At 28.3% G+C, this 22,798-nt stretch overlaps 2 protein-coding genes across 5 annotated transcripts in view; both read left to right on the forward strand.

The window, feature by feature from the left end:
• Positions 1-796: 796 nt before the first annotated feature.
• LOC149894088 (uncharacterized) lies at positions 797-22,594 on the forward strand. The gene is made up of 5 exons (XM_090070802.1): positions 797-1,472; positions 5,299-7,760; positions 13,271-13,387; positions 18,232-18,492; positions 22,455-22,594. Exons 2-5 carry the CDS (start codon positions 7,691-7,693, stop codon positions 22,559-22,561), a joined length of 555 nt encoding a protein of 184 aa, XP_089926928.1. The 5' UTR covers positions 797-1,472; positions 5,299-7,690; the 3' UTR covers positions 22,562-22,594.
• Positions 22,455-22,798, forward strand: part of LOC145192065 (uncharacterized) — a 41,664-nt gene continuing 41,320 nt past the window's right edge. For all 4 annotated transcript variants that reach the window (XM_090070658.1, XM_090070662.1, XM_090070666.1 and 1 more), the window contains exon 1: positions 22,455-22,712. In XM_090070658.1, coding sequence (XP_089926784.1) covers positions 22,595-22,712 — 118 coding nt within the window. In that variant the 5' untranslated portion in view covers positions 22,455-22,594. The remainder of the gene's footprint in view (positions 22,713-22,798) is intronic.

Raw genomic sequence — 22,798 nt, forward strand, 5'->3', positions numbered from 1 at the left:
ACTCATTTGTCTGAAAAACCCTCCTCTTCAAACTTAAAGTTTTCTGAAAAAATACCTTGAGTCTCCATTGAAAATATCAACATACCCCTCTCTCGAGTCACTCTAAATTCAGAAGTTGACTTAATCATCTTGCACATGTCGCTGAATGTTGAAACCAAAATTTGGTTAGTGAAAGAAATAATTTACAAAATAAAGTTAATAACCTAACTAATGCAAATAGTAATTTAGAATATGAAGCTAAACCAGTATCCTTTTTACGGATCAGTAACGAACACCGGTAATAAAAGCAAGTTAGGAACGGGTATAACATACATATTGTTAAAAAAATTATTCTGGAAAATTTGTAGCAATAAATATTTGTACTTATTATTTAAATCTTTCGAATTCATTCAAATAAATTTTATCTTAGCTAAAGATGACTTGTACTTGAATACGTCTTCATATTTAATATCACTTTAGAAGACAGAAATAGGAGCGCTTATTGACCAATCAAATTAAAATTGAATTAATACGAATTTTAAAAACATAATTTAATCTGATTTGATTTATAAATTTATTTATTTTGATTTTATGAAATAAAATCTGCTTAACTTTTATTAATTTTCAATTAATACTTTTTTTTTAATCAGTTAAAATATTAATTTCTTTTTTTATCTTTTAAAATATATTTTGGTCTCACTTATCTTGTGTAAATGAAAGTTTTTAGATTTATAATCGTTATATTTGTTTTATTGATTACCTTGCTGATTTAAGTCGTTTTGTCAACAAACTTCGTTAACAATGCGTTGTCTTTTCACATGTTTTACGCTGATAGTTTTAACTGAAATATAACTGTGTTCTCATACTTTGACAATTTAAAATGATTGCAGAAGGCTAAAGATAAGAAATTCGCTTGAGACCATGTTAAAATTGACAGCAGAAGCTGCAGACAACGAAAAATAGGACATAATGATATTACAAAATTGGAAAACGAGTGAAGAATGCGCAAATGATTTATATAAAGTTTTGACTATAAAAGGCTATACATATATGATAGGTTAAATAATAAACGGTTTGGATTAATGACTATATATAAATTATTATGATTGATGAAAAGAATACTGCTGATGATTTAGAAAGTGAAATAGAAAAAGGTGTAGCAAACTCTGAAATTAAGATATTTCTAATTTCAGAAGCATACGAGAAATCTAATCTCAGTATCAGAATACTAATTCTTGCAGGAAAATAGTTATACCTACACAAGTTGAAAATTAGCAAAGTCCATCTTCTTTCAAATTAGCTCTCATCATTTTAGTGAAGAAGAGGGAAGCATCAACTATGTGAAAATAAAGAAAAAAATTTGAAAAAAACTGAAAGAAAATAAGGAACAAAATATGACGGTGAATATCATAAAAGACGGAGAATATCATAAAAGACGGAGAATATCATAAAAGACATAGAGAATCATATCGGAGGAAGATGCTGGATGCAAGGTACATAAAAGTATTTAAAGAGTAGATAAAAAAAATTGTTTTGTGAGTTTAACTTATAGTTGAATTTATTCTATTATTATAATGTAATTCCAACTTCCTTTTCCCATAGTTTTAAGAAAACTAAATTAATTTCTAGGTTTTTATTAAGAATGAATTTTCTTTCAATATGTTGTCATTAGTTGACGAGTTGTGAAAATAATGCGCTCTCCTCAGTGATTGTTTTGTTTTTCGTTTTGGCTTTCACCTCTTGTCATCTCGAACAGTTTGGTTTGGAAGCGAAAGAATTTAGAGCGGTTGTAAAACACTATTCCTAAAAATGGACTCCCACCCAAACTTTCTGATCCAGAGAAAACCTCTTAAGGGGTGATAGTATTCACTTAGAGGGTTGAAAAAACACTAATCCTAAAATCAACCATTGGCGTCCATGGAAGAAAAACACATCCAAATATTTAGCTATTCATGCTTCAGAAACTTTGAAAATAAAAATGAAATAATGCTTTAAAAAGAAAGAAGGTTTGTTGAGTATACATTCATGTAGAAATATGTTTATTATCATGCTTTTTAAATTTTTAGCGGTATCAATTTAGCGACAGAAATTAAACATTTTCCGGGAAAGGGCAAAGACATTTCTTTCAATGTAACTAAACGTGATTTGCTATTTTTTTAATTTTATACATCTGTAAAGTGTTGCAAAAGATAAAATGCCAAATAAAGCAAAAACTCATGAGGAAAACAGAAGGTCCGTTTCTTTTCTCTGTGTTAATAAAGTGTCATGAACTCTGTCAGAAGATATGAAGGAAAGAGCAAAGCGAATTTTTCGGAAACAGATTGACTTTCAAGTTACAAGAATTCCTCTTGGAATTGTGAGGCTTGTCTATCACTACTTCGAAGATGTGAAGTAGGCCAAAAAGTCACACTACCAAATCTAAATAACTTCAGTTTGATAAGTCTCAAAACATTGACTAGAATAGCAACCTGTGAATCCCAGATTTGTTGGGTTGCTGCGGTATTAGGAAAAGTAATGCATTGTGTGCCAAAAATCTCAGAGCCATAACCTGACAAATTCCAGAAACAAAAAAGCATTGTAGAGAACAGGTGTGTCAAGTGTTTTTCTATGATTGGAAGAGGTATTTCTCATGTCTGCACTAAATCTACTTTACACAAAAGCTTAGTTGAAGTAACATCAAAAGATAGTTGCAGCAGAAGCAGTTGACGTGTCAGTGATTTCATCATCTGATGGCATCCACACATGTAACTGTTGGACTAAAACAAGCTCTAGGATGAAGTCCATTTCCAATTATTCCAGGCAAAATATCAAATTTCTTTGCTTAATAAATTTAATTAATAATTAATGACCACTACTTTATTAAGCAAATAAATTTAATAATCAAATTTATTTGCTTAATAAAGTAATGGTCAGCTTATTTGAATTATTTAAGGCTCTGTGTTATGAAAAAAAATTCCAGCATTTTCATAATTATAACATAGGGTGGGGATGCTTCTTCCTGGTCGTAGCAATCTACATATAAGTCAAATAATCCGCTGTTAACATAATCATAATTGAGTTGGTAATAGCTGGCATCATTCATAACCTTAAAAAACTTGTCAAAGTTAATAAGTTGGAAGCGATTGTAATGAAAACTTAACACTGAAAGAAATGCTGTAATATTGGCTTCAAATGGCATAGGTGGCAGAGCCTTATAATTAATCAAACATATTATAGTTTAATTCGTTATCATATTTCAGGATCTGCAAGAACTGTAAGATCAAAACGTCCCTTTCAAGAAAAAAATTGTCTTGGGGCTGAGGACCTTGTCAAAGTTCAAGTAAACTCTGGTCTCTCAAACTTTGCAATCAATAAGCTTGGTGTAAAATTAAAAGATGTTTCAGAATCGAATTGTAGAAAACAATTTGCATCAAACTTTCAGTCATTTGGAAAACAACTTTCTTCAAAGTTTACATGTACCAAAGTGCAAGTCTCAGAAAATTCCTCTGAAGCAACTAAAATAGTTGCACACTACATTGATGCAAAGTCTCTGCTTGAATAAACCATTAAAAAAAGAGAGATTTCTCTAAACCATCTTGAGAAGCTGGACATTGATGAAGGAGGTTTTCTCAAAGTCAGTTTGTTTATCATGAAACAGCAGCAAACTCTACAACAGCACAAGAGAAGACTCCTAACTGAACAGAATTCTAAACACTCAAGTGTCAAAAAACAGCTGCTAATTGCTGTTTACGAGGAACTTCCAGAAACATATGAGAATGTCAGGCTGATCTTGGATTTGGTTCAAATACACAAAATTAGTTTCTTTTTGTCTTATTACATAAAACTTGCAAATATCATTTATGGAATTCAGTCACATGCTAGCTCACACCCATGCTCGTGGTGTGATGTTGATGCAAAAGAGTTGGTAAACTGTGATCTCCAAGAACTTTAGGGTGAATTAGAAAAAACTATGAAGCTTTCATCTCATCTGGTGTAGACAACAAAAAAAATAAGAAGTACAATAACATTGTTCATTCACCAATCATCAATTTTCCAGATGACTATCTTATTACTAATTTTATTCCTCCCATGTGACTCCATCTCCTGCTAGGGGTGGTGAACCATCTATTCAAATCACACAAAGATTCTTGGCCTAACGCTGACAAATGGCTAACCGCGCTTCACATCCAAAGTCTTCTTTACCATGGAGGTCAGTAGGTAGGACCATACTGAAGAAAGCTCTCAAAAAATATTGACTTGCTTCAGTAATTTGCAAAAAAAGAATCGACATTCCATTTGGTAGGAATTACTAATACATTTCAAAAGCTTAATGTTGTTGTTGAGTCCTGCTTTGGAAACCAACTGTATCCACACTAGAATGAAAAGTCCAAGGTTTTCAAGACAAATATATTGCCCTGAAAACACCCTTCATCACACCCAAAGTTCATTCAAAAGTTCAAAGTTCATCCAAAAAATGCTCTCTTGGGATCTTCAGTAAGCAAGCAAGAGAGATTCTTTATCTTGAGTTCAAGATTTACTGTCAAAGCTTTAAACAATATCCTGGTTATCATCAATATTCAGAATGAACCAACTGTCTAGTGGATCTCAACAGTAGACACATTAGAAGAAAGGAACCTTATTCTCAGTGTATTGCTGTTATGTGTTCAATTTTAACTTATTTGTTATCAGCAATGAGTGCTTAATCATCCAAATTTTTTTCAAAAACATTTTTGTGCATCCTGATCATGTTTTTATATACTTAAGAAGTTAAAAATTAAAAAATGTATTGGCAAGAAGCAAAAGAACTAATTTTATTACCTTGGCTACTTTACCATGGATATTAAATATTTGGATGCGTTTTTCTTTCACAGACCCCAATGGTTGATTTTGGGATTAGTATGTTTTTAATCTTCTAAGTGTATACTACCACCTCTTAAGAGGTTTTCTCTAGATCAGAAAGTTTGGGTGGGAGTCATTTTCAGGAACGGAGAAACGTTTTTTTGATTTTATATCAATAAGTATATTATGACAAGGTCTTTTGCAGTTTAGTTTTTCCCAATATTCAAACTAAAACTATATTCTACTTATTATTTTTGTAAACAAGGACTTTATTCTATGTTTTGTGATAAAATCCTGACCTAAAGTTTACATAATTAGAATTAGTTCTCACAGAGCTTTTTATTGTTGATGGTGGACGTCGGACTTCTCAACGATAAATAGCAGACATTTTACAACCTTTTGCACCTTACATTGGAGGTGGACTCTTTTTTATGCAGAATAATACTAGACCATATACGGCACATATTGTTACTGAATGCTTAGATAATGTTAATATTCAAGTTTTAGAGTGGCCAGCTTGCAGTCCAGATATGAACCCAATAGAGCATCTTCGGGACATAATGGGACGCCGTGTTAGAAGCCAAAATCCACCACTTAATAGCCTAGACTAGCTGCAACAAAGTCTTATCCACGAGTGGGAAGATATCCCTCAAGAAACGATTTGATCTCTAATTGAAAGTATGCTACGGTGCTGTCAAGCTGTAATAACATCAAGAGGTGGTAACACTAGTAATTGATAAGTTAAAAATGTTTCAATTTAAGCTGTATTAGTGTGCATAACAATGATTATCATTTTACTTTATTTTTTTAAACAAACCATATTTTTGGTTTTAGTTTGTTTTTTTTCACCATTCTCAAAGTCAATTCTATTATTATCATCATAATAATTGTATTCTTGTTTTCTATTTTTAATATGTTTATCAAAATATTGACAACAATTAAAGTAAATTGAACAGTATAAATGGTACGTTAATTCTGCGGTTATGTATAATTGTTATAACAAGAATTCAAACACATGAGCATACCGGATACTCACAAAAGAAACGATATTCCATTCACAGTGCAAATGAAAGTAAGGTGATGATGAGCGATAGATATTTAGTTGGTCACCATGAGCATCAAAACAAAACTTCGATTATTTTGCCTTTGAATATTAAATAAAATAACTGAACGGTTAATGGAAACGCAAAGTCAATTTCTCAAAAATGAACCCTCTTATTCGTCACTTACATGAATAAGCATATGGAGATGTGACGGAATTTCTGGCAATATACCTACAAACAAAGATTTGAGAACTCCGATTCTAATGATAAGTTTCTGTTTGTATTTGCACTTGTCCCATTGAGAATGAGTGATGACTGTCATAATATTATTTCGCAAAATTCCTGTCCATCATCAAAACTTTATTGGTGACCAACTAAATTATTCTTTTCAAAAGAAATACATGAGTTTACTGTAATAGAAACTAACAAAGTTTTTAAAGAAATATCTAAACTTCTTCCAACACTTTGTACTGTTGGTGCATTTAAACTCATTGTAAAACACAATCTGTTACTTACGGTGACAGACGGAAAAGTATGCAATGTATTAACTGGCACGCGTTCAACTTTAAAAATATTATATCTGTGGTGCAACTCCAAAATGATGATGAAACGATGAATGGTAAAAAAATGATGAATGGTGAAATAAAAGGCATGGCTAATAAAAAAGAAAACTATAGCTTTGGTTTGTCTACCTTGCATGCTTGAATCCGTACCTTGAATGCTACACATTAGCTACCGCTTGGACATAATAAAGTGGCAAGCTAGAAGCAATCAGGATAAATGTCGTTTCAGAGAACCTTCGGAAGAAATCAAACAAAAGTTTAAAAAACAAATGGGATTTTTTTGTAGACAAAACCCAAACCTCTTTATGGAAATTTAAATGATGGCAACACAGCTCGCAGGCTTTTTCTAAATCTAGAAAAGAGCGGAGAGATTACAGGATTAGATGCTGACTTAATTATAAAATTTTGTGTTTTATTAAAAACGCTATCTTGTGGCCTGGCATTTATTGCGTCAAACTTGGAAAACTTTGTTCTGAAACTAGTAATTTGTATTAAGGTTTGTATTTGTGGCATTACATGCCTGTTACAGTGCACAAAATTTGAACCATAGCACTGAAGCTATAAAATCGTGTATTCTAACACTTGGCCAGCTTTCGCAAGGATCTCAAGAAGCACGAAATAAATATTGTAGAAGACTTCAAGAGCATCGTACTCGGAAATAGTCGCGTATTTCTACAAACATAGATTTGCTGAATATATATTTTTAAACACATCTGACCCTGTTATCATCTAGAAAACTGTCTGCAAAAAAAAGCAAAAAAAAGTCAGAGGAGGCTTTGAACTTGAATGTCCCGCTTCCAAAAAAAGATTTTTCCGATGAATCATTTAATGTTTTAAATGATCAGTCTTCTGAAGATTTAAGTGTTGAGTGTTCGGAGGAATCAAATGATGAGTTTTCTGATAACTGAATATAACTTTTGTTGTATAATTTTATATATCCTTGTTTTTTAAATCTTTTATTTTGTACTTCATTTTTTAATAATAACAGTTGTCGTTTTGATGAGGAAGTTTTTGTGACTGAGAGGGTTTGCCCCATCCCTCCGCAAAAAAAAAGACTTCTAAGTTATTAAGCCCTGAATAATTATTGAATATAACAACGAAGTATTACTTATTTCAATCATTCACGATTAGAACAGTCAAATTGGTGAAGAAAATGTTTTTGTCCAACTAACTTGTATTGGAAGATTCACTGTATGCTGTTTTGCAGTAAGCAAATGCGTAAATAGAGCTTGTCATTAAAGTATCACATGATCGCAAGAATTCCGGAAACAATCAAAATATACTAATATGATTTCGTCACTATATTCCAAGATAAGATTAACTGCATCTATTTGCTTGAGGATAAACTGTCGAATAGGTAGGAACAGGGCTTGACTATAATTTTTTTTTTTTTTTATATTCATTTTTTTTTCTGATTACTTATTAATGATAGCGCATTTAATCGTTTTTAAATTTTGAATATTTTGAACGAAAAAAGTTTACCAAACCAATTTGTGATTTATAGTTAAAAAACTTAGAATATTTTAACATTTTAATCTATAAAATAATTTAAAGTCATTATATTTATCAAAGATATTTAGTCAAGATATTTATCAAATTCTTTATAAAAAAATAAATACAAAAGTTTTCATAAAGTTTCTTTATGTTTTTTAAACAAAAACTAAGTTTTCACTCAAGCATTTTTAAATGAAGTAAAAAAAGTTTTATGTCAAAAGATATACTATAAAGTTAAAAGTCTTGAAACTATGTTACAAGTTTATAAAATGATTTAATTAACTTGCTAAAGTCATATGTGTAAAGTCAAAAGTGAAAAAGTATATATATTAACATTATATTATTTTACAAAAAGTTTTTGCTCTTGACACTAGATTTAATGGGTAACTACTGCCCCTAACATGTCACTAGCAAGTTCCCACTTGTAACCTGAAAATTATATGCTGAACCATAATTATATAAAATTCTCAGTCAGAAATTTTTCCTTTTTAATTGCCTTTTTTTATTGTGCAGTTTTTTTAAAAGATTGAAAATACAAGTGAACTGTTGAGTGCTTGTGAAAGTGTACTAGTGTGAAAATAATATAATCACAGGTGAAGTATTATCATATCAAAGGTAGAAATAAGCCTAGTCATTGATTCTTCAGAACAATTTATTTGGGAAAATTTAAACTGCAAATAAACTGATACTTTTTGTTTTAAAATATTTGTAGTATTTCCTCTAAAAAAAAAGTTTGTTTTCAAAATCAAAATAGTTTAAAAGTGCAAACCTTCTTTATTCAAATGGCCAAGTAAATTATTTGAATGGAAAAGGTTTGCTTTTTTTCATCATTTTTCACTCTGTTATTGTTGAACAATGATGAAACAGTGCAAACTTCTGTATCAGTCATTTGAAATAAAATAAATTTAAAATATCTTGCTTGTTTAAGCATATAGAATAATAAAATTCCTGAAATAAATATGCAATCCTTTACATAATTTACATTATTTTATTTACACCCTTCAAGAGATTGCACAGAAGTTCTATTTGATTAAGTCTGCCTAACTTATTTTTCAAAAGTTACATATTTTATGAATAAAAAATTGTCACCCAAATTGATTTTCTGTTATAAACTCATGAAGAGTTCTTCTTTAATAAAGTTCATTTATTTTAGATGGCTTCGAAAAATTTGTAATTTTTTTGTTATTTACACAAAAACTAAAAATTCAATACTTAATAATCAATATTCTTAGTGTAAATAGATGATTTGATTAATACAGTTTAAGGTTATAGGTAGGCATCTAGTTTTAAAAATTATATTTAGGGAAAAGTAATGATTTATCTATACCGCAGGACCAGGCACAAATAACAAACCAACAATATATTGAAGTTTTTTTTAACTATAGTACATAAATGTATGCAGGTGCTTTGCTGATAAAAACATTTAGGTAGAAACTATTTGATTTAAGAGAATTTCACATGAAAGCCATTTTAATAAAATAAAATCCCATGAATGTCCCATGAAGCTGTAAATTCATTTTAAACTTGTCATTTCTAAGCTACATGATTTTTGATTCTGTGTTAAAAAGAAGATTTGATTTTTAATCATTGAAGTTTTCTAAAAAAAACACTTTCTACTTGTCTCTATTTTTTTAGTAGCAAATATTGTTAATATAAAAGCAAACTAAAATGATTATTCATTTCCATAACATTTTTTTTACAGGGTATTATAAATAATTTTGTTCTTATATCACCAAAAGTTGTTGACCATCTGTTATTTAACCCCCTTAATTTTACCTTTTCATTATAAGTTTGTTGCTGAATAAAATGACCATTTTTTTGTTCTGTAAATCAGTCCTTTATTAAAAAATTGGAACAACTTAATTTGAAAGTTACTTGTTTGATTGTCAAGGAGTTTCTGCTGATGAGAGTTGTGAGTTAGTGATTTCTCTTTTCATTCAAAATCATTTAATTTATGGTCTGTTTGTGCTATTTGCATTCTCAAATAAAGCTTTAAAAACTCTTTGAGTACTTTGCAGATTTATAAAGCAATTCAATTTATTTACTGAGTGATATGAATAAAGTCATAAAGTTATATATATATATGTGTATTATATATATATATATATATATATATATATATATATATATATATATATATATATATATATATATATATATATATATATATATATATATATATATATATATATATATATATATAATACACATATATTTTTTGTTCAAATGTTCATATTAAAACCTTTTATATGGTAAAAATCATCAAAAATAACAAAACTACCAAAAATCTCCCCAAAAAAACTACCAAAAATCTCTTTGGTTCATGTTGAAAGCTCAAAGACTATATAAATTGAGTGAGTATTAATTATATATGATTATACTCAACTTTTTATTATTTGTGCCATAAATGAAATGCTAATTCAATTTTTAATGTTTTATTTTGGTCGCTTTAATTTAAAAAGTATTTTTTAAACTTCTAAAAAAATTAATATACCAGGTAAAAGTTTTATAGTACATTTTGTTGATAAAATTCAGACTTACTGAAGGGTTTGTATTTCAGTTAACAAATTAGAGGTAAAATTTTAATTATATATTTTTGTTAATTGTAATGTTAAACAGCAAAATGATTGACACTTTAATTCTATTTTATTTTTTTTTTTGAAAATGGTAAACAATATAATTGTTGAAATGAAAAAACATAGTCCATTATGTGGTTAATTGGTCCTACTTCAGATATAAAGTTAGGAAGTAAACTTCCTTCAACAAAACAAAATTTATCAAGATTTTTTCATCATCACTGGCAAAATAAAGATACAATACATAGAAGTGCTATTTATGTAGTAAAAAAAGTGATTGTTTTTTGGTCAAAAGCAAGAATTCTGACCAAAACAGAGCAGCATGTTTTAACTAAAATTGAAAAATGTGTAGATAATTATCAGAAGTCAAAAAAGAATAAGTATTGCAAAAGTAAAACTCAGAAACAAAAGGAATGTGATTTTTTGAAGAAATTAGACAGAATGCCATGCAAATGATGACAATAGAGGAAGATAAACAGTTTTATTAGCACAGAGAGCTGAAAAACAAGCTTGTATGATATTTGTAGATCAAAAGCTGACAAAGAAAAAAAAAAATTGCTGAGCAAATAGCCAAAGAAAAGGAGAGGAAAAAGAAGGAGGAAACAAGAAAAGAAACCTCAACAAAATCTCTTCTAACTTTAAATAAACCAAATAAAAGCAGTGAAACTGATTTTGAGGATGATGCAAGTGAAGAAGAATATCCTGAGTTTAAAGGCATTTAAATTAGCACTTACCATTATGAAAATGTAACACGCACACCAAAGAAAGCAAAGATAGGTAAATTAATGACACCTGAACTTACATCAGCATTAGACAGAACCAAGCTGTCTAACAGAGAAGCTGTTTTTTACTATTGCAGCTACAGCTACAAATTTGGGACTTGAGATTAGTTATTTAACATTATCTGTTAGCACAATTGATAGAACTAGAAAAGAAAATAGAAAAAAACTAGAAGAAAAAAAATAAGCAAGAGTTCAATGTTGACAAACCGCTTGTTGTACACTGGGATGGTAAATTGCTGCCAGATGTCACTATTGTTGTTCATAAAAAAGTTGATCAATTGGCCATATTAGTGACAAAGTTACTTGGTATTCCAAAAGTATCAAAAGGAACTGGAAAAGCCATGACCGAGGCTACTGTAGCAAGTCTTTGAGAATGAGGAATAAAGGAACAAGTTATTGGAATGTGTTTTGATACAACCTCTAGCAACACAGGAATTCATGCAGGAGCTTGTACATTAATAGAAAAGTTATTGCAAAAAGAACTGATATATTTGGCCTGTCGTCATCGCATACATGCAATCATAGTATCTGATATTTTCAAATGCTGCTTTGGGCTAACCAGTGGTCCAGATGTTTTGATTAAAGATTTAAAGAACATTGGAGATTCATCAACCAAGAAGAATATCAATCCCTCAGTGATTATGTTTTAAAAGATAAATTTTTGAAACATTTAAAAGAAGAAACAATTTTATTTGTAACAAAGTGTTTGCAAACAGGTGGTAGACAACCAAGGGATGACTAAAGAGAGTTTTTAGAACTGACAGTATTGTTTTTGGTGAAATTCCTCCTAGAGGAAAACGATTTAATACGCCTGGTGCCTTTCACCATGCTCGTTGGCTGTCAAAAGTCATTGATTGTAACAAAATATACATGTTTAGAAAACAGTTTAAAATGACATCAAAAGAAGAGAAAGCGTTATTGTCATTCAACTTGTTTGCATCTCTCCTGTATATGTCTTCATGGTTTTCATGCACATTTACTGAGTATGCTGCAATAAATGACTTATCATTATTAAAGAAATTTGAGACATACTGATCTTTTGATGAAAAAATAAGTCAGACTGCAGCAGCTGGCACTACAATGACATTTGTGGTATTTAAGCAAAGAACTTATTGGACTGTCATTTTTTTCAAATCATGTTTCATTGGAAACAAAATAAAAAATGATTTCCAAATTGAACACTAAATCAAATGTAAAAAACCAAAAAAAAAAAGGAAATGTTGCTGATATTCATTTGAAGTTAATTGAAGATTTTGTAACATCAAAGTCATTGGTTATTTTTGAACGATTGGGGGTTGATTTAACATTGTTTGCCACTGATCCATGTATCTGGAATGCTCTCAAAACATACAAAAAAGGCCTAATCAGAATTAAAGGATTACGAGTCAATAATGATTCTGCTGAACGTGGTGTTGCATTGAAGCCAATGTACTGAAGTATTGACTAAAAATGAAGAGTCAATACTTACTGAATGTTGTTCAGCAACACAGATAAAAATTCAAATCAGCTCAGAAATCATTGCTTATTCAAATGAATACAAATTAAGGACTGTTCAAAGATTACAGAATTGATTCCAAGTACATTCTGCAATGCATCTACTTGTTATTACATTATATTAACAGCTGTATTGCATACTACTTTAACTTTTCGTTAAAACTCTTAATAAAACTTATGAAAATAAAATGTCCCAAGTTAATGATGTATTTAAAATTGAAATTAAAAATCAATTGTAACTTTTTAACTTTTAAACTTAAAAAACTGCAAACTTAAGTCTTGAGCAACCTCTAAATATTGTGCAAAATGGCTAAAAATTTGTGTACAATTTTATTATAGTGTTTGTCACCAATTAAAAGGTTTTAAATTTAACATTTCAAATTTTTATTTTTTTGAACCACCCTAATATATATATATATATATATATATATATATATATATATATATATATATATATATATATATATATATATATATATATATATAAGTTTTACAAAACGTTCTTGCTTTTGCCACACTAGGTGCTATGGGTAATACCTGTGTTAAAGGAAATGATGAGCAAAGTAATGTTTACACCCAAGAACTTAATATACTACAAAATCCTAACACGTCATCAACAAGTTGTTTGGATCATGAAGGTAAAAGAAATGCTTAAGAAATTTTTTCTATTATTAAGTAAAGTTTCAAAAAATGCAAAGTTAGTAATAGAACTGTCAATGTTCAGAATATGTTAAGTAACAGGATATTCAAAAACCTTTATGTTTTTTTACAATTTTTATTATTCAATTGCAATTTCTTATTTTTTTTTTTTTATTTTTTTTTTTTTTTAAAAAAAAAAAAATGAAAGTCTAGGAGAAGAAAACTTTTGATTAAGATGAAATCCTTCAAAACTACCCATGACAGTTTCAAACAGTATTTTTTACATTGAGATTTGATCACAAAGTTATTGATTTCTTAACTATTTCTTTCCTAAAGTTGTTCCTTAACTTTAAATGATTAGTTGGCTTTAATAAAAGTTTGTAAACATTTTAAATTAATTTACAAGTTTAACACATGATTGAATTTTTCTCTGTGTTCTGACTAAAATGTTAAGATATTGGAGTGTAATCACTTAATAAACACTTGCTGTTATTTATTGATGCATTATGTTAACAAAGGCTTGTTACTCCTTGTCATTCTTTTGTGATGAGCATATACACTGTTAAATTTATTTTCATTCCCCCTTATATTTGAATCTTGTTTACAATTAGGTTTGTACAGAAGAAAGTATTCATGTCAGTTTTTTAGTTTCAGTTCTTCATTTAAATAAAGTTTAAACAACTTAAGTTTTGTGCCATTTTTAAATATTTTTTGATGATGAAAGTTGTGACTCTTGTTTCAGTAAAACCTCTCTATTTCATAGTCAATACTAAAACTGATAAGGAAACACATTGAAATGCATTTATTTCTTGATTAAAAGAAATATATGCATTTCAGTGTGTTTCATTGTCAATTTCAAATTATCAGATTCAAAGCTGGAGTTGAGCGTTCCATCAAAAATCTCTTCTTTTCTAAAAATCCCTTTTTGCAGTTTAACTTCTGATAAATTAAGAAATTTTTTGTCCTAAATATTTAAAACAATCACCAACTTTAGGCAAAGCTTTAACAAATTGTTTTATTAGGAGGTAAAATAATTTTTGATGACTGCTGTTCCCATAATTTTCCATCAAGAACTTCCCACAATAACTTATGGGATAAAGAACGGGGAATTGAAGTTTTCATTCCATTAATTCAAAAATTTGATTACATTTTTAGAGGCCTTGCTAGTTTGTTTGGGATTATTATCATGCCTGAAAACATAACAATTAGCAAATAGTTGTTTCCCAGATGGTAATAACTGATTGTCCACTTGATAGACCACCACAAAGAGTTGAAAAAAAATCCATAAAATGTTTTTGTTATACTAATGCTCCACTGTGTGCCAATGCTAATCACAAAAAACTTTCCATCAAAATTCTGATGCAACTATTGTTATAAGGCCTCTAAAGTTTCTTTGTCAAATATATTCAAAATGAAACTACTTTAATATTTAATTCATGCTTTGAGAAAATTGAAAGCACTGCTTTAAATAAAGGGCAGACAACCTTTTTTGTTTGAAAATATTCCCCTTTTATGAGTATTTCACCTAAAATTTTAAAAAAATTGGATTACTAAAATAAGGCTGTTTTAAATACGCGACTGAACACTCAAACAACCATACACATGTTTTTCTCTAAACATTTGAGTTCAAAAATCTTTTTGGTCTCACAACTTGTAATGCAACTATTTACTTAAATATTTGCTATAAGGCCACTAAAATTTCTTCTACCTCAAAAAATAGAAATCCAAAAGTAGCAGATTTAACATATATTTACTTATTTTCTTAACAAGAGGTATTAATCACAACACTAAGATTAATAATAGCTCACAGAAAATCAAATGGCAGATAAACAAGAGCTAACTGAAAAACAAGGTTTTTAATTTCTTGGACCTATGAATGTGAATTTATTGTTCATACCCTTTGCAGAGGAGAGGAGTTTGGGTATTTAATTGTTGGTGTAAAATAATATGTTGGTTAACAATATGCAATGGTACCAATCTATGTTGTTAGTAAAATCATCACTGGGTCTAATAAAGTACTTTTAAAATGCTACAAAATGTTCTTCTTGCTGGAAGTCTACATTTTTCTTATTGTCTATTGTATTTTGGACCAAAAATGATCCCTCGCTCTGCTATCCCACTCACATATAATTATAAAGATATTTGTAAACTCCCTTTGTCCAGCAAGGAGACCACTTTTAAATTTTCATGCAGCATCCAACTTTTGAGCTGTATAATTAATTTTCTGTAAAATTATGTTAAGATTTTTATAAGTTTTCTTCATATGACCTGAATGAGCAATAGGCATTGAAGCATGAATATTTCTACTATGCAACAGAATACCTTTTTTCATTGTCATTTAGTAGAAGTTTTAACCATAAGACAATCAAGATAAAGCGATATAATGAAAATAACATTGGGATAATATTGAAGATTAATAAAATATAGGAAGAGAGGAGTGGTGGGAAAAGGAAGAAAAAATGGAAATTTGAAAATGTAAAGTTTTATTTCTTTTGCTGCCTTTCTTCTGTTACAAATAGATGCTTTTTGAAGTTTTTCAAAAAAATATATAAACATGAAACATGAAAAAAAAGTATTTCCATTTTTCTTGAAACTTTATTTGAAAAAAGTTTTTATTGAGTTTATCATGAAAAAAAAGCAGGCATATTATGGCTGACAAATCAGGACAAATTGTTTGAACTGATGTATTACCATAATAAGGATAGTGTTTACAAAAAGAAGTCCTGCATATTGTTTGATTTGAAAAAGTTTTGTTTGTTAAATTAAAATGTTGCTATTTTTCATTTAACTTTTCCCGAAATTTTTTTAGTTCTATAAAAATTTTTACAGATTTTAATACTAATGTCTTAAATTAATGTTTTAAATACATGATATGGTAAATAAAGATGAATCAAAGAATTCCCTTAAAACTGAAATGAAATTCAGAAAAACTCTTTGTACACTTTGTGTCTAAATCTGAACATTTTCTTTCATTAAGGTAAATGTTGTGAAATAACAGAATTATCAAGTTTAAATTTTAAGTTTTTGCTCATAATGGACTTTCTATTATTAGTAGTATTATCTTAAAATACAATATATACAAAATATAACAATCTGCAATGGATGACACTTTTAAACCAACATTTTTGTCATTAAGTAAATAGGCTGGAAAGTCTGGATCATATGTATGGTAAATGTGTTAAAAATGTTTCATGAAGTATCAGTTTGTTTAACTTTATAAGGAAAAGTTGCTGATTTTTATTCAAAAAGTATTTTAGTTATCAATAAAATTGCATTATATGTTTGCTGCATAGTATATAATGTTAAAATGTCAATGTAAAAGTGTTTTCTTGATTGAATAAAGCTAATGTAAATATTTAATAAATATAATTTTTAGACAAACCATGTGGGTATTAGATAAAAAGTAATAAAAATCTTTGTAAAATTGAAATTTAAAGATTTAATATATAAAAAGTCTATTTGCCAAACTTAGTAAAATCAGAAGCCAGGTATTTTAGCTCAAGTAAATGGACATATCAGTGAGTAGCAGTGGTATTTTGCTCTTTGATTATCTTTGACTCTTTGCTTGTTTACTATACAGTTGAATTTATTTTCAATATGAAATCCAAATTTGACAGATTTTATGCACAACCTGTTTTTCTTTAGGTTTTCAAATTCTGTTAAGTAAATCTTAATGCAGTTGATTAAAAAATACAACATGTTATTATAATAAAATATAAAATATGTTGTTTTATATAAAAAAAAAATATTGATTTCAAAATCTCAATAGGTTTGAAATAACTAGCTGTTGGATGTATAATAAGTTATATGCTAACCAAATTAACAAAAACACAAAACTCTAGTACTTCAATAGGTTCAAGTTGCATTTTTATTGAATAAAAGATTCCTCTGTATTTCTATACCAGATCAAGCAGTCATCATCAACTTCATAGTCATGTAACTTAAATGAAAAATTATTCTTAACTTTTATCTCTTGATTAAATGAAACAAACCTAATCCTAAATTTGATTTACTTTTTGTATTTGTTGAGATAAAAATTAATAAATGATTTGCACACAACTTCCAAACCTAGTATTTAAAAGTTGCAAAAGTGTTATTAAAATATTACCCTTGAGGAAAATTCTAACCAATCTACTTTGGTGACTGAAATACCTCTAATGAAATTCTGTGGAAAATTAGAAAAATTGAAGTTTGTAAAAAAATTTTTTGTAATCAGCTAAAATTTTAAATTATATAATAAAATCCTCTTTCTATTAGAAATCTTTGTGTATGTTAAAATAAGTGTTTGCAATTGCTTAATATTGAATTTTTTTTTTGGAAATCATCAAGTTAAGTCAAAAAAAGAATCAATATGAAATTGAATACCAAATTAAAAATCTCAGGATTTCAAAGGCTTTAGAAAAGTTAAAATTTTAGAAGAAGTTTTTAGAACAAAAAATTTTAAAGCAGATGGTTTCAAAGATTGTTCTGTCATTTTTTTTCCTTTAGAAAACTTTTAGTTCTAAAACAATATTATTTTTCACAAAATAATTTTTTTGGGAGTCAAAAATGTTAATTATAAAAATCTTTTTCTTGAGTATATTTAGATAACTATTAGTTATTTATTACAAAACGGAAAACTTTAGGGTTTCAAAGTTTTAGAAAAGACCAAATTTTAGAAGGCATTTTCATGATTAGAAAAATTTTTAAACCAGAAGTTTTAGAAGTGTTTTTTTTTTTGAAGATTGTTCTGTCACTTTTTTTCCCTTAGAAAACTACTAGTTTTAAAGCAATTTTTAACAAAATAATTTTTGGGACACCAAAATTGTTTATTACATAAATCTTTTTCTTGTCTTAAATCTAGATACAGATGAAAGAGTTAAAAAGATTTTGGTTAAGCAAGTATCATCTGACTGGATAAGATTTGCTCATATCGCTTGTGTGAATGCATTTTATAACATTGTAGAAGAAGTTCAAAAAGAGAATAACAATAATAACCAATGGAAATTGGAAACATTCCTTCAAAGGATTAAAGATATCAATCCACTGACCTTCATTGAAGTGATTGCAAACTGTCTTTTTACTTTCAAAAGATTTGATATTTTGTTGTGTGTGGCATTGAATGGTAAGAGATTAAATTTTCTCTCAGTATTAGTAAAGTGCAACTTTTTACCTCTTGATCTTATTTTGTAAATAATAATCCAATTATTATTTATAAAATAAGATCAAGAGGTAAATTATTAGTACAAGAAGTGGAAAAGCAGTTTATTGTCATAAAGAAATATAAATATAAAATAAAAAAAAAGGATACAATTTTTTATGGATGATTTGCATGAGTAAAATTTTCACTAAAAAAGGCAGCAATTCTATTTAAATACTTTGGTAGAGAAAAGTTTTCTCTAGCCTCTCTGACTGAATGATGCAATTTGATGACAGTTTGATGCAATATAGATGCTTTTGTATAGAATATGTCAAAACTTACTATTATTATTTAAACTGTGGTGTTGGTGCTCATACTTTTTATGATTCAAATAATCTTTTGACAATTTTGAATATTTCCTTGTTTATTAACCAGTCAGACAATATTAATAAAGGAAATATTATGTAAAACTCTGTTGTTTTAAAAAAAAAATGTTTATCACTTAATATCAGCACTGAAATTTGTATGTAAAAACTATTTAAAATGCAAGTAACAAGCACTAGCTGTGCTAGGTTATTTTGATAAAATGACAGTAAAATAGAAATTTAATAAGTATTTAAATAAGTATTGAAAAATCTTTTACTTTATGTCCAGATGGACCAGTTGATCCAGGAATTCCAGGTAATCCTTGTGGACCCTTTAAAAAAGAAATATTTTAAAAAGTTACTTTATTATTAAAAGTAGCATGAGTACAAAAACATTAACAAAAAAATTTGGTCGAACCTCACCTTCACCCAATTTTTCGTTTAAAAATTAGGACCTTTTACAGTTATTTCAGGGGGTAATTAAGGGTAATTTTAAGCTTTGCATGGTTATAAATCTTAAATGAAAAGAAATTTTCTGATAAAATTTGAAATCTGTTGATGAATTTTGATCTAGTTAAAAATAGAACAAAAAAATTATGGTTGATTATTATTTACGTAAAAAATTTTTTAAAATAATTATTAACATTAAAAAATATTTTGACGTAACAAACAAATTAAACAAAAAAATTCCTTTGGGAATCCTTACAAAAAAGATTTGTCTCACTGCTTCGCAATTCAGTAAGCGGAATTCTTGATCTCAATCAAGCTGCAGAATTACTTGATGTGCAAAAACGCAGAATTTATGACATCACAAATGCTGATTTTACACAGATGTCTAGAGTAACAGTTAAAGAAATCTTTTTGTCCAAAATTAATAGTTGTCTTTCAGATAGGGCACCTGTGAATGTGGTTGTAAAAAACTGACAATATAAATTTTTTTGTTTCTTTTATTTAATGAAAATAAAAACAAAAAGTTATTTTCGTTCAAATAGTTTTCATGGCATTATTCGAATTACAAATTTAGAATTTGAAAATATTTTAACCTCTTACCGCCTGATTTTTCTTTTTATAAATCAAAAAAATATAAAAAAAGTCAAATAAATAGGCACGTGTTTTTATATAATACTTTAGTATATCTTTTTGGTAATTTTTTTGTTATGTGCTTGTGGAATTTGTAAGAAATGTAGGGTATTTAAAAAAAAAAGGCTTTTTAAGTTTTGCGGGCTTAATACATTTGATTCTTGATTTTTTTTTTTCTGTTATTCCAAAATATGTTGGCATTATCAGCATTTTGCATTTTTAGTTTGTTATGTTTTAGTTTGACTATAAGCCACTGATTATTAAAAAGTTGTTTTTCAGACAGCTCAATAAGGGTTTGAATGCACAATGACAGTAAGTTTTTAACTATTGCTGTAAAAATTTAATTTCTGTTGTATAAATTGACAATAAGTTGAAACATACAACACCCTGTGGTTTAGCTATCATTCAGTATAGACTGCAGAATTGTTATTGTCATATAGCAAGTGGTAGTTATGGTCTGTTCAAGAAGAAACTTTGTATATGGTTGACAAGTTTTTGTTGTAGTTCCCCTAGAGCTACAGTAACAATATTTTAAATGGATTTTAAATTGATTTTTTTTCTTAGCATTTCACAAGTAAAATACAACCAAATAATTCAAAACACAGTTATGCTTAACACTGTTTAATGCATACTTTAATGCATACTTAATATTGTTGCCTTAGTGTCTCAGAATGTTGCAGCACACCACATTACCAAAGTTGAATTAGTAATGCAACTTTTTTTTGACAACTATTAACAAACATCCAGTGTGTCAAAAATATGTAGAACTTCATCAAAAGTTCAATATAATTTTTATGCTATTTTTAGCTTTAAATTTTTCAAAAGTATTTCTTTTACCTTTGGTTTGATATCCCACATATTATTTACACATTCTTTCCAAAAAAATCACTAAAAAAAAAATCACTCTTTCTTAGTATTCAAAAAAAAACTTGCTGAACGCTGTGATAATTCATGTACTAATAATAATAGTATATAAGTTCCATAGTTATTCTAAATGAAACTTGCCTAAGTATTTTCCAGTCACTTTTATCGCTTGGAATCCATATTATGCTCAATAACTTTCCATTATTTATCAGGCTTGATTTTTATGCCTTTACTGATGTTATCAAGTTCCATTTTTGATTTTTAAAATACTAGAAGCTATAGCACACTGCACACATTTTGCTGACATTGTTCTCTGTATTTTATGAACTGCACACTGCAATACGTACAAAAGACAGCTTATAAATTGAAAAGTTGGAGTTCTTATGTTTAAAAATTGCAGTCATTCTATGTAAAAGTTTAATGACACTCCCTCAAATTATTTGCATCCACTCATTTAAGACTAATTTAATTGACATTGAAACTATTGTTGAACACATCGGCTACCATGACAAGGATGATAACTCTAAAATGACATCTTTCCTTAAAAAGCTCTACGAAATTAACCCAACACAATACAAAAACATAATTGGAAAATCTTAACACATTAGGAAAATTTAATATTTTATTTAGCATGGCATTAGATGGTAAGATTATATTTTTGTGTTTATCAATTATATAAAATTTTAAATAAATGTTATCAAAGTTCTTGAAAAATGTTGTGAGTTATTTTCAGGACTTGTTTAATTAAATTTATATTTGAAGACTATTAAAATGAGACATTTTAATTTACCTACAAGGTACAACATCTATATAACTATCTCCTGGAAAGAATACAATGACTGTCTTTCAGCACCCTGAAAATTTACCAGCCTAATATCTTTTTTCAAAACAAATACTTCTTAGTTTATTTCTCTCATCGTTCTGTTGAACATTTTTCCATATGAACATTCATCCTCCAAAACTTTATTTGTTATTGCAACTTTGCAGTATCAGTTACTTGCTGGAGGTAGCCTATTCAAGTCTTTCAAATTTGTCTGTTGTTTTACAACTCAAATTGAATTAATATTCTTTTTTATAGTTGTTTGTAGCATGTTTTCTTTTCTGTTTCATAAAAGAATAACTTTTATTTTCTTTGTTCATCCTAGTAAATAATGCTGGTAATTTTCTATTCATCTCAGGAACTTTATTTGATAGTAAGGTTTTTTAAATCTAGCATTTACATTCTTTTCATTGTGTGAACCCAGACATCTTAGCATTTACAAGTGCAAACATCAAACATCTTTTAAAAGTAGTTTCAGTTATCTTTAAACCAGGTGTCATTTGATTTAACTTGAGGTATTTTTTACCTTCACGTGCTTTAAATTAAGTCTCTGTATGCTAACTGCATTTTACAGCAAATCAACAGATGAAACAACATTCACTTCAACCGGCACTTTTTGCACTCCAGCAGCATGCTTTAAAAACATCCCCATTAGTGGGGATGTTGCTAAATAAAAATATGCAGTTAGGTTTATAAAATATGTGCTTTATGCATACATATTTACATTTATAAACAACCAAGTTTCCTTAAAAACTTTTTTTTTTTAAATTATTATTTTATGAATGATTTACTTTTGAAAAAAGTATGTATTTTTTTAGAAAATTATGAGACAGTTGAGTGCATCTTAGTTGAGATTGCATCTGCTGATTGGAAAAGGTTTGCTCATTATACTAGTCTGCATGACATTAACAGTATTGTAAAATAGATTGACTGTGGTTGCAGTGATGATCAATCAAAAATGGCTGCTTTCCTACGCAAGCTCTATGAACTTGCTCCTCTAAATTATAAAAGTTTGATTGTAAATTCTCTTAATGTTGCAAGCAGATTTGATGTTTTGTTCAGACTGGCTTTAGTTGGTAAGAATCAGTCATTTTAGTCTTTTTACAGTAATACTTTTAGAATTTTATATCATAAGTGAAATAAGTTATGTATCATTACCATT

This window comes from Hydra viridissima, unplaced genomic scaffold (genome assembly GCF_058129835.1).
Source record: "Hydra viridissima isolate aposymbiotic clone 2 unplaced genomic scaffold, HvirCarnegie_v1 scaffold_1, whole genome shotgun sequence".
NCBI classification, from domain to species: Eukaryota; Metazoa; Cnidaria; class Hydrozoa; order Anthoathecata; family Hydridae; genus Hydra; species Hydra viridissima.